The sequence below is a fragment of the Astatotilapia calliptera genome, chromosome 18, assembly GCF_964374335.1.
Source record: "Astatotilapia calliptera chromosome 18, fAstCal68.1, whole genome shotgun sequence".
In the NCBI taxonomy this organism is placed as follows: Eukaryota; Metazoa; Chordata; class Actinopteri; order Cichliformes; family Cichlidae; genus Astatotilapia; species Astatotilapia calliptera.
Window position 1 is genome coordinate 9,366,160 of NC_137439.1, and position 15,060 is coordinate 9,381,219.

General features: G+C 39.7%; 1 protein-coding gene across 1 annotated transcript in view; it reads left to right on the forward strand.

The window, feature by feature from the left end:
* Positions 1–15,060, forward strand: part of lig1 (ligase I, DNA, ATP-dependent) — a 63,359-nt gene that overhangs the window by 22,160 nt on the left and 26,139 nt on the right. The window contains exons 13-19 of the mRNA XM_026148925.2: positions 26–102; positions 1,106–1,197; positions 3,496–3,595; positions 3,820–3,905; positions 4,781–4,896; positions 8,338–8,433; positions 14,135–14,245. Of these exons, the coding sequence (XP_026004710.1) occupies positions 26–102; positions 1,106–1,197; positions 3,496–3,595; positions 3,820–3,905; positions 4,781–4,896; positions 8,338–8,433; positions 14,135–14,245 (678 nt within the window). The remainder of the gene's footprint in view (positions 1–25; positions 103–1,105; positions 1,198–3,495; positions 3,596–3,819; positions 3,906–4,780; positions 4,897–8,337; positions 8,434–14,134; positions 14,246–15,060) is intronic.

Genomic DNA, 15,060 nt, shown 5'->3' on the forward strand with positions numbered 1-15,060 from the left:
CTCAATTTCCTCCCGCCTGCCTCAGGCCATGAATAAGAAAATCGACATCATCAAAGGCCTCTTTGTGGCATGCCGCTTTTCAGAGGCCCGCTACATAGTCAGGTAAAATAAGACTCTCTCTCACACACATGCACACACAGCCTTGGCTGCACGTGTGACCACAGGCATACATGGGCGTCTGCACATTTATAGACGCAGAAATGCATAATAACTCCATAACCCTCTGTATATACGTTGGAAGTGTTTAGCCATGTATATAAAAGATGAATGTAGCCTTGGAGTCTGAAAAATACTGCAGAAGCAGAAATCTTTTAGACCTGCATTCTTTCTAATGGTTGCAAAAAGGAGCTTTTAGCAATATTGCCCTAATTCTCTCTCAATCACTAGATCCTGTCTACAGTAAAGCAGAGTGTGACTGTATGATTATGGCAAAAAAACATCACAATCAACGTCCATTAGTGTTATTATTAAGTGAAATCTTGGATTATTTAACTTGATTATTCATAAAGAAGAATTTTCCTTTAACATTACATCCTTTAGTGTTATAACTGAATATAATGCACATAGGAAAAATAAATGGGGGCTTGGGAACTTCCATCTTGCAATGTCTTTATGTGCAGACAGTAAAAAGAGGAGTAGGGGTGGGAGGACTTGATAGCACAGTTAGGGCAAAGGTGAGTAGGCTATCAAGTGACCTCTTAGTGGTGTGCTGCCAAAAGCCAACCGGGTGAGAAACCTGCCACTGGGTCACCTACAGAAAGATTCTTCTAGGTGGAGTTTGTTGACCAACGCGTTTCTTGATCCAGGTGAATAGACAAAATTGTAACTGCCTTTTTTTTTTTTTTGATAATTTGAAATAATTAAGTTTGCATTACGCCTGGCTTTCTCAGTCAGGTTCACTGCTAACTCCTGAGGTCTGGTTAAAATAGAAAAAGGGGAAAAAACTCAAGTCAAGGCTGCATCCTTTATATTTTATTATTATGTTTTATTTTCAATCTCTGCTTGCAGGTGTTGTTCAAGGTAGCTAGGTACAAATAACTGACTTGACTTGGTGCAAATAGATGTGTCTTCTGACTGCTGTTGAACTTTTGGTTCTGATGGACAGGTCTCTGGCTGGAAAGCTGAGGATTGGTCTTGCTGAGCAAAGTGTGCTCTCTGCACTGAGCCAAGCTGTCTGCTTGACCCCACCTGGACAAGGTAATTTTAAAGGAAAAGTTCTTTTTTTTGTTTTGTTTTTTTTTAAACAGCCAGGTTTCCATAAGTATATGAAAGAAGAAGAAAGAAAGCTTTTTTTCTGTTTCAATCATTCCTCCTGTGAGCACTCACCATGAAAAGATCCTTTCCTAGTGAACTTTTGGTTTAAGTGGCTGCCAAATCTTGTACAGACTTTTCAAAATCAGAACTTCTTTTACTCCGTCTCTGCATCTCACCTGAATCCAGCTGTTTTACAGTCAGTGTGGTGGTGGCTTGAAATCGCTTGCATACTCTGACATTTTACAATTCAGTGCCTTCCCTCCCTCTGTCCTTCCCTTACTTCCTTCTATTGACACTTAATAAAAATTTAAAGACATCCATGTTTCACTTTCGTTCTGGGTTATGCTAATATTTGGCATTAAATTTTAATTTTATTTAATTTTACTAATTTGTCATATGAGTTTTTCAAATCCTATTTTTTCTTGCTCTGTTGCACATATATTCAGAGGTTTCTTGCCCTATGATGTGTACAGAGCTTTGGTTAACTGGTTGGTTTAATTTATAAACGAATTTGTTACATAGCCGAGTACCTTCTGATGTAAATCATCACTCTTTGCGTTACACCAAACTCAAGAAAAGGAGAGAAGGGAGGTTAACAGTGAAAGGACTAAATATTGAAATGATTTCTACTTGATTTGCGAAACCAAACGAGTTTACTGTGCCACACTGTTGGGGCTAATAGAATCCCGATTGCCAGTCCTTGTCAGATTGTTCAGTATCAAGCTGCAGGCTTTTCAGTTTGTGCAGCAAATGATTCGGGAGTTGTTGCATTGCTACTAAACTAGGGGGGGGGAAAGAATAAGATATGAAGTATGTCATCCCTCTGTGCCTTACTTGCATTTTGAAAGCTTTAGGCATAGTTCATAATAAACTTCTCTGCACTGAAAAAACAAAACAAAACACAGATTGGGAGGTGGAGGAGGAGATTATGGATGGATCAAAACACAATCAAATTGGTAGATGTGTCTTACACTGTGATCAAGTACATGTTTCCACCAACGATAAGCTGTTGTTGAGCCATTTCTTCTCCCGTCCCTTTCAAGAACCAGCCAACATTTCGGCAGATTTGGGAACCAGTCGTTAAATAGCATTATGCAGCAGAACTTGAGTGATTTTAGTGGGAAGAAGATCACGGCAGGCGGATTCTGGGGGTTGAATCTGCAAATCATTTGATATTTTTGTTGTGGTAGCTTCTTAAAGCCACTGATGTACACAATTCCAACTTTTAGCCCGGTAGTTTTGGGAATTTGCAAAAGGGCTTAGTTCTGATTGTTTGAGTCTCATGCGAACTTCAGATCAATGTATATTTCAAATTCATATATTTTCTCACACGGTGAACTTTGCATACTTGAAATGGTTAAAATAATTAGATTTCTGGTGGTATGATCCAATTATTCTTTGTAAAAGTTGAATCTGAATCCTAACTTGGAGGTGACAACGATGGAGGAGGAGGTGGAGTGTTAGAGCAAGTAATCATGTGCTTTATTTTTAGGCTAGTCATTAAATCAGCGTTAAAATATTCTTCACATGAATTAGAGCAGTCATAGATCAGCTTCAGCTTGAAAGAGCAGTGTACATCATCCATGGATTTGAAATATTTAACACGTTTTCTGACCTGATCTGTTGCTAAATTCATCTCTTTACGAAGAAAGTTTTGACAGCCTCGCTTTACCACCTACTTTCAGCGCTCTTACTAACACTAGACTTATTAAAATGAGTTGCTTAGTCACGACTGGAGGTGTGCTTTAATAAGAGTCAATTAGACCAGAGGCTCATAGGGGAAATTTGCATTGATCTGTGGCCTGGTCTGGAAATGTTTTTCTTAACATTTTTATTTATTTATTTAGCCATTATTTAATCAGGCAGGTCAACTCAGAGCAAATTATTTGTTTGGGCTGAAGAGGCTCATGGTGATGAATAATTTAACTTAATAAATTATTATTCAGTCATAGTTTAAATGTATCATAATTATTAATGTTATACTGGGAAACAATATAATTAATTTGGACTTCACAGTGGGAATTAAATCCAGTCTTCACTGTTCATTGTTGAGCTAAATAAATAAATAAATGAATAAAAGTGAAGTGCAGCAATACTCAAGTAATTGCTGCAAGTCTTGTATATTTCCTGGCCTTTGAAGTGCTTCTGAACTCTCATCCAACAAATGTTAGGTCATACAAATGTTCAAACACTTGCAAAGATCTGTTTGAAATGCATTTTCCCCCCCCTCTTTCCTTATAGGTTTTCCTCCCACTGTGATCGACGCAGGGAAGGGAATGAGTGCTGAGAGCAGGCGGGCGTGGATTGAAGAGAAGAGCCTCATTCTCAAACAGACTTACTGGTAACTGAAGCCTCAACAAACACCCTTGTTTCAATTTGCACTCTCTCCTCGGCACCACCACAATGCCTCATCGCCCCCTTTAAGTCCCGTCCCTCATTCTCCCTCACATTCCTTTTTTGAACATATTGATTTTTTTCTTCTCTTTTTTTGGGAGGTGAGGTGGGGGATTCTTTCCAATCACCCTGTCTCATGTCTAACTCGCTGCCCTGCTCTCTCCCATACAGCGAGATGCCCAATTACGATGTTCTGATCCCCGTTTTGCTAAAAGAGGGCATAGACCAGCTGCCCAATCACTGCAAGCTCACTCCAGGTAAGCAACCAGTCAAGAGGCAGAAAGGTTGTAAGATCCAAAGCAGTGATTGGTGTGTGTTTATTGATCAATTCAGTGGAGGTGAGTCAGTTATTTTAGTTAAGTCATTTATCACAGAAAGATAGAAGATACCCTAAACTAAGGATTAGGTCCCAATTATACTCTTGTCAGGCTATTTGTGATAAGGAGACTTGGCACCAACGTAGGAAATTAATACAAGCCACCATCTGAACGATACTAAATTGGGAAACTAAATTGGCCGTTGTTGGTCAGTTAGAGCAATCTAGCCGCTATTTTGGCAGGTAAATAATTGTTCTTCAGGGGCCTGTTTTGTTCTGAAATGTGAGATAGTTAAAGGAGCTGGTGAGTGTTTGCATAACACCAGCCAATTTGGACAAAATGTTGCAGTACTTTCATATTGGGCTTCTTGCTCTGTAAGCTGCAATTAAAGGAATTTGTTTGGTATATTTTCATTATATCATGCTATGTCTGCTGCTTTTGAAGCTTAACTTAGCAGCACAGCCCAAGGGAATGTGAGTCAGAACGTTAATATTGAGGCCAAATGGGAGTACAAACAAACTAATTTCGACTGTGGTTTTGTCACAGAAACAGTTGTGGGTGTGATGCTGATGTGTCATGTGGGAATGTGTTGTTGAAGCCAGTTTCACATTTTCTTGGTTTATTTTATTTAAATGTTTTGTTGCAAAAGGATACGAGATTCTTGGAACCAGAAGCTCTGTTAGCACTAGCCCTCCTAGTGTTAGTCTTTCTCTACACAAGAACCAGAAAGAATAGTCTTCGTCTGGTTGTTTTTAAGCTGTTTTTTAGCCGTTTACTTACTCCAGTTCTCCCACTATTCACCCTTTTTCTTCCAGGTGTACCACTGAGACCCATGTTGGCTCACCCAACTAAGGGTGTTGGCGAAGTGATGAAGAAGTTTGACGAGGCAGCGTTCACCTGCGAGTACAAATACGACGGGGAGCGTGCACAGGTCTGTGTTTGTGCAAAGTGACAGAGTGCAACTGTTTGTTTTTCTTGTATTTGGCACCAGACATATGCCTGCTGAATTTTGCATGCATATAGCTTTTGGCTGTGTTCTTTTGAGTATGAAGTATTGCTGTTCTGTGACTCTCACTGCCTGTTCACTTGACAGTGTGTATACGTGTGCCTGTGCCTATTCTTTTAAGATAAATAGTAGTGCTGCTTATACCTTGGGCCTGTGGGTAGAGTGAGCTACTTCTGCCACTGTGGGCTAGAGGGGAGGAGGTGGTGGAAGGGGGGAGATGAAGAGACATGAGGCAAGAAGGTAGAGACAGAGAAGACAAGAGAGATCAGAGAAAAAGGGAGTCCAAACCACAACAGGAGAGAAAAGAGGGTATGTGGAAATTTCGAGGGAGACGTACAGAAACGCAGCAAGAGAGAGATTGTAATGTAAACCCCTCCAGCTGTATTGTTAATTTTGGACAGTCATGCCAATAAAGTGCCTTTGAACTGAGTTGAATTGAGAAGAAGAAAGATGAAGAGCAAGAGGGAGAAACAGAAACAGAGGAACTGGATGCGAAGAGGGAGCGAGCCGGCGAGCAAGCCGTATGACGTCCTCTTCTCTCTGGCCTCACTGCAGTGGACTTTACCTTAAACGGCCAGCAGGGGGACTCACGATTCACTACTCAACCTTCTGTGTGTGTGTGAGTGTGTTTGTGTGTATGCAAATGATTGTGTGGTCAGATATCGCAGCCAACAGAAAGTCAGCTTTGCTCTGTATGACAGCTGAAGAAAAAAAAAAAACTGTAAATGAGCAAAATAATTAGATGTCCCTGTCTGAAGGTTAAAAAATAGACAAAATCTGCAGATATCCTAGGTAGTTAATTTGAAAATTGGGGGTTAAACACATGGTAATGGTTAGAAAAGAAATGAGCTGAATAGAAGAGACGTCACGAGGGCAAAAACGTGGACAGTTGTTGTGCTAATGTTCATATCTCTGAGTATTAATGAGCAACAGTTTCAATTAGTTTGTGAAATATCAGTTTGAGTTTGAATCCCTAAATTTATCTAAAGCTCATAATGTCAGTGTGTGTGAGTGAGTGAGTGAGTGAGTGACAGACAGACAGACAATGGCTTATTTGTCGTCATTGCACTCGACACAGTATGGGAAACTTCAAGATATAAGGAGCATCAGTCTTTGTCTCTCACCTGCGTTAAGATCTTGTCTGTCACTCGACTAACTCAGTTAGCTGATTGGCAAATGCAGTGAAAATAAGTTTATTACCAGAACAGATTTTCCAGCTGAAATGGTAAACCCACTGTGGTTCATTTCCCTTGGTACTAGTACCAGTCGGAAAAACAGGCAGTGTTTTGCTCCCTAGGATGTTAGAGGCATTCAGCTGTCGCCCAGCAGTACAACACAAAGGCTTTTTATTTATCTTTATTTGGCGTGTTTAACAACACAGCAGCAGTATACTCATGGATACAGCCTGGTCTGTACTCTGTGTATGGCTTATTTAGTCACAAATACAAAGCGGTACTAGTACAGATGAAATGTTCTACAGTTTTACTCCATGTTTATGCACGCTACTGCCACCTCAAGGCCAACTTTACCCAGCGTTCCAGCTAAAAGGTCTGACTGGGAAGTCAGAATTTATGACTTTGTACTTCAAATGGAATGTAGCATTAGTTTCTTAAAGGGGAACTATTAGGCTTTTCCTTATTTTCTGAAATATGCATACTGTTACACTGGTAGATTTTCATGTTAAACATGGACATATTTTCAAATAATGAGCTCAGTGTATGCACAAGTAATCCCTGTGAGCCTAAAGCCAGGCTTCAGATTCTTCTAAATGCTCTATCTCAAACAGTTTAGTCTACTTTTGACTCTGTTTGATGTTAGTGGATCTCCCTACATCTCATATCAGGCACACAGCTATAGCTGAGAGTACAGGAGCCCCAGAAGAAAGCTGGCTTAAAGGGAGACGAGCTAAAACGGCTTGTTTCATACGCTGGATTAACTGAGCGGCTGCACCTAAACAAAGGATAAAATAAATGAAGAATATTTTGAACTGAATCAGTAAAATATAAATATAAAGCTACAACTTAATATATTTCCTCTGCATCATCTTTTTTTCTTTGTTTTACGTGACACTTGAATCAAACTAGACTGTCTTGCATTAGCAGAGGAGCAGCTGCTAACATTTTCCACATAAGATGTGTTTATGCACATTATGCGGTGAACTGCAGATAACCCGTGTATTGGAAGAATTAAGAGCCTAATAGACAATTACTGTAGTTTTGTATATGAAGCACAGCACAATAGTAAAAGTAAAACACAAGCCATTATGTTGCATATGTAGACAGCTGGATTGATTAAGCTAAGGTGTTTATCCTGCATGAGATGGACTGCTGAAACACATTATGTGTCAGCGTAGCTGTCTTGTGATTTTCTGCCATTTACTTGCTCATTTGGTCATTTCGGTGACCTGACAGTTAATCCATTAATCTAGAAAATAATTGGGAGACTAATTGTTGAAGCCTCAGTTTAATGATCACCCCTACACTAGGTAGGAAAAACCTTCTCCTCTGAGTGACCATAAATGTTGTCAGCTGTATGTTCCTTCAGAATACATATTTACATAAAGATAGTCATTAGTCTGGAAGACTGAGCCGATTACCGGAATAGATTGACAGAAAACTGGTGCTAATTGGTCAGGAATCCATCCTGTGTGCATGTATGTATTGATAATGCTTGCATGATTTCATAATCTTACTGTGTGGGCAGTTGCTCTCTTCATTCCCAGGACTTATTTCTTCATTCTGTCCCCAAAGCTCCCACTTAATTGGGCAAAAGGAGCATTTGAATTTTAAGTAATATCAACTAAAGCTTGGTGAGCTGGTCTTACTAAATGAATTGAAGGTAATTTTAAATGATTTGGAATCGGTAAAATCTGACTGTGAATGCTATCGTGTCTATCTTTGTGTATTTAGTGAGCTGCCTGTCCCAGTCAGAACACTTTCGCACAAGAGATTTTAAATGTATCTTCTGCATAAAGAAGGATAAATGTAGCAGGCACCTCATGTGTAGACTGAATGTTTTCCTTTAAATATCCTGTTAAACAACATAAGTTATGATTTTATATTTGCCCGAATACGTTTGTCCTATCTGACACTTCAACTATTATACTGTTATCTTGGCATAATAAGAGCCGGTAATGAATTCCACCTACACATGCATCTCCTGTGGTTAGTTGTTAATAACAATAGCTGTTGTTCTTCCTCCTTGAGGTCCATGAATTCTTTACAAGTCGATCCATCTGTATCTGAATGCAACATCAAGTCTCTTTTTGTTGTTGTTGTTGTAATTTTACATGTTTTAACCAACACATAAATCATGCTGTTTTGTGTTTATCTATTTTATTGCGACTTTTTTTGTTTTCCTCTACAGATTCACATTTTGGAGGGTGGCGAGGTGCGAATATTCAGCCGCAACCAGGAAGACAACACCAGCAAATACCCAGATATCATCTCCCGCATTCCCAAGGTAAAACACTTCGACACCGCAGCTCAGCCCTTTGGGAGAGAGGAGAGTGTGATTGTCAAATGAGGCCTTTTACAGCGTAGCGGATAACAGCTGAACACATTTATCCTGCTCACTGCCTCGTCACTTTGGTTCTTCTTCTCGCCTATCTCTCATCTGTCTCGTTTCCATGTGCATACTTCTCCTTTCTGCCTTAGATTTGTCACAGTTGGAAACCCCTGTTCAGTTTATTTGTTCTTTCCTGTCCTTACTCTCCCTGCACTCATCGAGAGCTGCTGCTGGCCATTAGATTTCTTTTTTTGTTTTAAGTCTACTGAGTTGTCCACTCAGGATGGGAATTTTAACCAGCTTGTCATCTCTCTAATAGATGTCAAAAACACACATTGTTGCAGTTTTACCTTTAAATTTCAGCCGTGGGAAGGCTTGCCAAATTAGTGAGGATCTGCTTGAGTGGGGAGTGAGAAAAAGAGCACCACTACCTGAAACTTTGGCACTTGGCCTGAGGTTATCTGAGCGTGCTCACTGCTTCAGTGCCTGCCGAGTGTGTTTTTCTGCTGTAGTAAGGAACTGCAGTCAAGTACCAAATGAATCTACATCAGTTTGCACTCTGCTCTCATTTATTTTGTTTTCAAGCCTTTTGTTGGATGCACAGCTATTATTGAAACGTCATTGACATTAAAATAAATTCCCATCTGGTCTGTGCTAATTAGAGCAGATTATCGAATCAGATGAATTCTCAGAATAGATGTGTAATATTTCTAATGGGTTCCTGTGCAAGAATTTATTAAGATGTTATTAATTACTAGAGCTTGTTAGTGGAAACAGGTGGTGTTTCTCACAACAAATTCAGGAAAAAAAATGGCAACACAACACCGGTAGCAAAAAAAGCAAAAGAATCACATCATGTCATAATTTTGGTAAATTTCAGTTTAAGTATTTTAGTTTGCAGGTCAGACTTGACCTTTTGTAGAGTTCACACTTTGTTTCCTCATGTTGCAAGGTATTTTGTGGTGTCAAGGTTGTCATTAATTAGATCCTAGACGTATTTTGTTGACTTCAAGGGGAGAATGCGAAGATGCAGACCTGAAGGTTGCAGTTGCAGGTCAAACATGCAACTAATTTTCCAGTGTATGACTCATGATGGTTCACAGAGGTCATGTTCCCTCCGGACGTCAGTACAGTCAGCCGTTAATTGTTCCAACCTGTGAACATATCATCAGGGAATAAGCACCCCCCCAAATCTAATCAGTGTCTTGTGTTAAACTGATTGGCTCTTTATGTGCGGCTGTGTTTTGTTTTTAAATGCCTCTCTGAGTTCATCACCGACTAAATCTGTGCTGCTTGAGTTTAGTTTCACTTCTACATTTTATCTATAAGAAGATATTTATAACATTTATCAATGATAATATCTTATTCTTTATTATTTTGCTGATAGAATCCAAATTTGTTTTCTCTAGAGGAGAAAAAACTGGACCTAAAGAGGTGTTTAACCCTTCAGCCACAGAAGGCTGAATTTCATCATCACTCCACCTCGTGGGTGGTGTGGACACCCAAGTTTGTTATCATGATTACTCAAGAATGAGGTGACGTTGGATTTTAAAATTGATACAATAGTTCCATCTACCCAAATCGCAGCGACCTCGACCTCAATTTCATGGTCAGAGGGCAACTTTTCAGAAAAACTTTTAGGCTTTTCACATTTCTATCATAGATGCATTTACTAGGAGCCTGAGGGTCAACACCAGCAGCCATTAGTATTTTTGAAGTTGATACGGTGGGGTAATAAAATTGTTGCTCAGCTTCAATTAAGCTCATTTGAGTAACTGAGTTTGACCATCTCCATTACGTTCATGCTGTTTATGCTTCTTAAAACATTTTCAGTGGTTTGTCTGACTAATAGTATGACTTGCTTTGTTGTCCACAATATTGAAGAAGTTTGTGCTTCTGGAGTCAAATTCCTTAGTAGTTTGTTCCATAGGTCTAACAAGCAGACATGTTTGTCTGCATTGCATTTCTGCACTTCATGGTAAAAGCTCGCTAACATATCTGGCTGGTGTCCCCATCTGGTCCCAGGATACAGCTTCTGACTCCAGAAATGTAGCATGTACGATGCTAAAGTTAAGGTTTTGAGAATGTTGAGCCAAAACCAATGGCTGATGTCACAGTGCCTTTACCCTCCACAGTCTTTGGTCTGAACACAGTGTAGGAAAACAGCTGGTGTGCATAACCTCCACTTCCACAAGTTGGACAACATTGCTCAGCTTTGTGCAGCCTTCAGACAACCATGTAAAATTCTGGTTTAAATGAAATAGCAAGTTTGGAGGCATATGAGCTTGATGAACTGGACAGATTGGAACCAGTTTCCTAGTTCTCGATTCTCATCTCTACAATACTTCTTTCCCATCGACTGTTGGCTGCGTCTGCCAAATCAGTTTTCCTGTTGACTCCTGGGGGAGCATAGGTCTGCAACAACACCACGCCAACGGACTCTGTTCTGGGCTGCTCTCTTTAGCTGGGTCCACATCATTCCGACGGCCTTCACTTTGCTCTCGACAGATCTTCTCCACGTCTGTTTGGGTCTCCCCACTGGCTGCGTCTGCCAACAGTTGATAAATTGTCGATGTGCTTATACTTACTGACAGGTAGTTCTAACTTGGGACACAGGAAACTTGTGGGGTGTAAAGGGTTAAACAATAACAATATTTGTATTATATGTTTCACTTAAGACCACTTAATTTACACTAACTTGCTTTACATAACTTCTTGATATCCTCTTTCACATTCAATGCTTTCCAACGACGGGGAACTCTCACGTCTTTGTGGGTTTAAGTCACAACTGATTAACTTCATCCCTATTCAAATGGTTGAAAGCTGGCTGAGAAGCATTTGCATGATGTTCCTATCTTTCTCCTCTTTCATTCCCTTATATCTCCTTACTGTCAGTTTTCTAGGAGACCCTTTTCACTTCAGACAGTTTGACTCATCAAGCAGGAAACGCTTAGGTGGAACTAACATTAACGGCTGCTCTGGTCCATTAAGTAGTCGAGGAAGCCTTTCCAGTCGGTGTACAGTAACAAACCCCGGACCCAGCTCATCTAAGTGGCATAAAACCACCGTTAATGTTATCGATTATATATTATATTATTATGTGGTTTTCCTGTTTTGACATGTTATATTGTCAGCTATGAAAAAGATCTATAAAAAGTCTAAAAAATCCAAAAAGAAAAGCTAGCAGACTGCTGTGAAAGAGCTTTAGGGATTAATTCTGTTATTTAAAATAAGATTTTTTTCAAAATAAGATTAAAGTTATTTGACCTTGTTTAGTTTTAAGATTTTAGATTTTAAGATTTTGTTCACATAAACTAGCACAACTCTGCCACATGGGAGGAAAGTAAAATCTCTTTCCTCATCCTGCTGGACAGTAGCTTTTTGCCAACATGACTCAAATGATAGCTCATATCTCACCTCAGTCAATCTAACCTCTGTATCCCATCTTCTCTCATAACATCTGCACTCTAACTTTCCCTCACACCGACTTTCATCTTTCTGATATTTTCCTCCCTTTTTTTTAATAACTTTAAAAGCTACACGGATCTTTGTCTCTCACACTCACCTTATTGCTCTCTCCGTCCACTTCCCTCATGTCTGCCTGTCTAATCATTCCCCGCCTTTCTTCTTCATTACGTCTTGATGATACTTGTTCAATTCTTCACTACTCCTAGCTCGCTCTCTTCTTTTTTCCCCCCACCTCTCTTTCTCCACTCTTGTCTTATTCAGCCTCTCTTCCTCTCATCTTTTTTTAAGCTTTGATACTACCTGTCTGCAATTTCACCTTTCTGGTCTGCCTCTCTGCCACTTATACCCTTCTCCTCTCACTCCCTCTACACTTCTTACGTATTTGCTCTCGCTCTCTCTTCATCGCCTGCCGACGATCCTGACTGGTGCCTTCTCTCACCTTTTTTGTTTTTGCCTTCGGTTTCTTCTCATCCCTGTCTCCCTTCTCACAATTTCTTTCGCACCATTTTTTTCTCCCTTACTTTTAAAACATTTTCTTTAACTTTTTTTTTTGGTTCCTTCCTCCCTTGCTCCTCTTCCTTCGCCTTGTTCTCTTTGCACTCCCCTTACCAGCATTTCATGGATTATTTTCAGACTTTTTCTCCTTCTCTGTCACCTTTCTTTCTCACCATTATTACCTCCTAAATTGCAAGAGGAAACAGACATAGTGTTAGATTTTGGCGTCTTTGCTTGATTATTTGGATGCCTCGAGATAGATTTGAGAGATGAGATTGCCTTTCTATCTTTTGAAGTAATTTTCCTTTTTATGGGTTTGTGAAGTTAATGGTTCATAATTTAAGATGCTGAATTTCTTGCGGTTTGAAAATGGCTCATGTTGGTTATGTGAAGTTTTTGTCTCAGAAATTGATTACTGATCATTAATGTGGCAGACAGTTAATTAAAGAAAATGCTTAGATAATCATTTACATTGCCTATCTTGACATTATGATTTCGTGGCAGTGTGTTTGTGTGTGCCAACACACTTGGTGAGCACACTGAGTTAAACTTCAAACTAACTCAGGTTGCCTGCATGGAGAAGATGGTTTGATTAGATTTTACAGCACCTTGCTGCATTATTTTGCATTTTAATAAGGGAAAACCAATTTTCCCCAGGCTACCACAGAGCCTTAAAGTTTCAAATTATGAATTAATATTAATACATTAATATTAATACAGATGCATTAATTAGTAATTAATTCATTACTTAGCCTAATAACCTTATGAGGAGAACTGATTGTGTTTGATATTTCAGACTGTTTGCAAACAAGCTGTTACCTCTAAAGTGTCTGTTACGCTTAGCTTTGATTAGGTGTCTGATTACCTTTCAGATTTCCTTCGCTAATAAGTTCCCAGTCTGATTCAGATTAGAAATGTAGACATTTCGAGGTATCCTACAGGTTCCCAAATTGACCAGGAAGTGAGGGATTAAAGCCTCACACACGATTTGGTGGCTCAGCTAATTAGCAGCCGCTCAGTTTGCTCAGTTTGATCTTGGGATTCGGCTGTGATGGTCAATATAATCTGCCCATGAGCTAGACGGTTTATCCGCAGCTTAAACCCTATCAGTGTCTTCCTGCACAGGGAAATAACTATCAGCTGCCAAAGCCTTTAGTTAATGCATAAATGATAAACAACAAACTGCAGAATGTTTCTGGTGAAACTTTTGACCAGACGTGGGCGTCCCACCAAAAGAGGGGACGTGCTTAACAGTTTGGAAACTGTCTGAAAAGAAGAGACTTCAGTTATAAGACATGACTGCTCAAGATAGCAATACATGTAGGGCATAAAAAATGCTAATGTGCTGTCTTCCAAAGCATTTGGCAACAAATTGGGGGCAGCTGCGGGTCCTGAAACGACCTGAACATGTCTTCGGTATGATTGCCTCTGTATGAGACTCAACTTGGCGCTTTTCAAAGACATGAACAGAGTTTGAATCTCTGAGTTTGTCAGAAGATTGAAAGTCTCATTGAAGTAAATCCAGCAGTCTTCTGTTTGCTACAGCAGATGTTGCCTATATGCAGTCTGGCTTTTTTCCCCCCTTCATCTATAAAAAATCTTTCTCATCTTTCTCATCTCACTCTTGAGCGCAATCTTTTATCTTTTTGTTTATCTATTTTTCTTTGTTGCTCTGTCATGGTTTTTCACGCAGGTGAAGAAGGACTCTGTTGTATCTTGTGTCCTGGACTCTGAGGCGGTGGCCTGGGATCACGAGAAGAAACAGATCCAGCCCTTCCAGGTCCTCACCACCCGTAAGAGAAAGGTATGGACAGAGCGGGATGTAATAGGGAAGAAGAAAGGGAAATAAAATGGCTGTGGTGTCATAAAGGCAGAGAGTAGGAGATAATGAGAGGAGAAAGGAGGAGGAGTGAAAAGGTTGAAGAGAGAAAACAAGACAGAGATAAAGACTTGAAGGTAGAGTAGAGCGAGATAATAGTGTGAAATGATCCGGCAGACTGAGGGTGATGGACGGAGGAAAAGCAGACAGAACGAGGGGGAGACTGATAAGTAGGAGAAGGAAGAGTCAAATGGATCGAGAAGGGTGGTGGTGGTGGCTGAGATTGCAAATGTCAGCAAGGTGTTTATTCAGTTTTGATCAGACTAACGGCCTCTTTCCACTACACCAATCACATTAGAGTGAAACTGCTCTCTTTACTTTCTCTTTGTATGCATGATGCCATCCTTGTAAATTAGGAAAAGAGAAATGAGGAGGAAAATACAGAGAACATGGTGATGGAAATTGCTGAAAATGATTATCTTGATGACTTTTTCTTTTTCTTTTCTTTTTTTGATACTGTTACTGCCACCATGAAACTATGATTATTTGTAATGACGGTTTGATGCACATACTGATTGTTTTGCCCTTCTGGCATTCTGTAACATCTCAACTGCTTCAATACCACTAGCACGCTTCCTGAATGAAATATTTCTGCTGAGGAGATGAAACCAGATATGCACTAATTAAACATTATTAATGAGCAGAGAGGAAAGTAATGAGGGTGTGAAAAGAAGAATTAAAGAGAGAAAAATCCTTCAGGTTTAAAGATTGCGGTGTTTTTTTTTTGTAATTTTTTTATT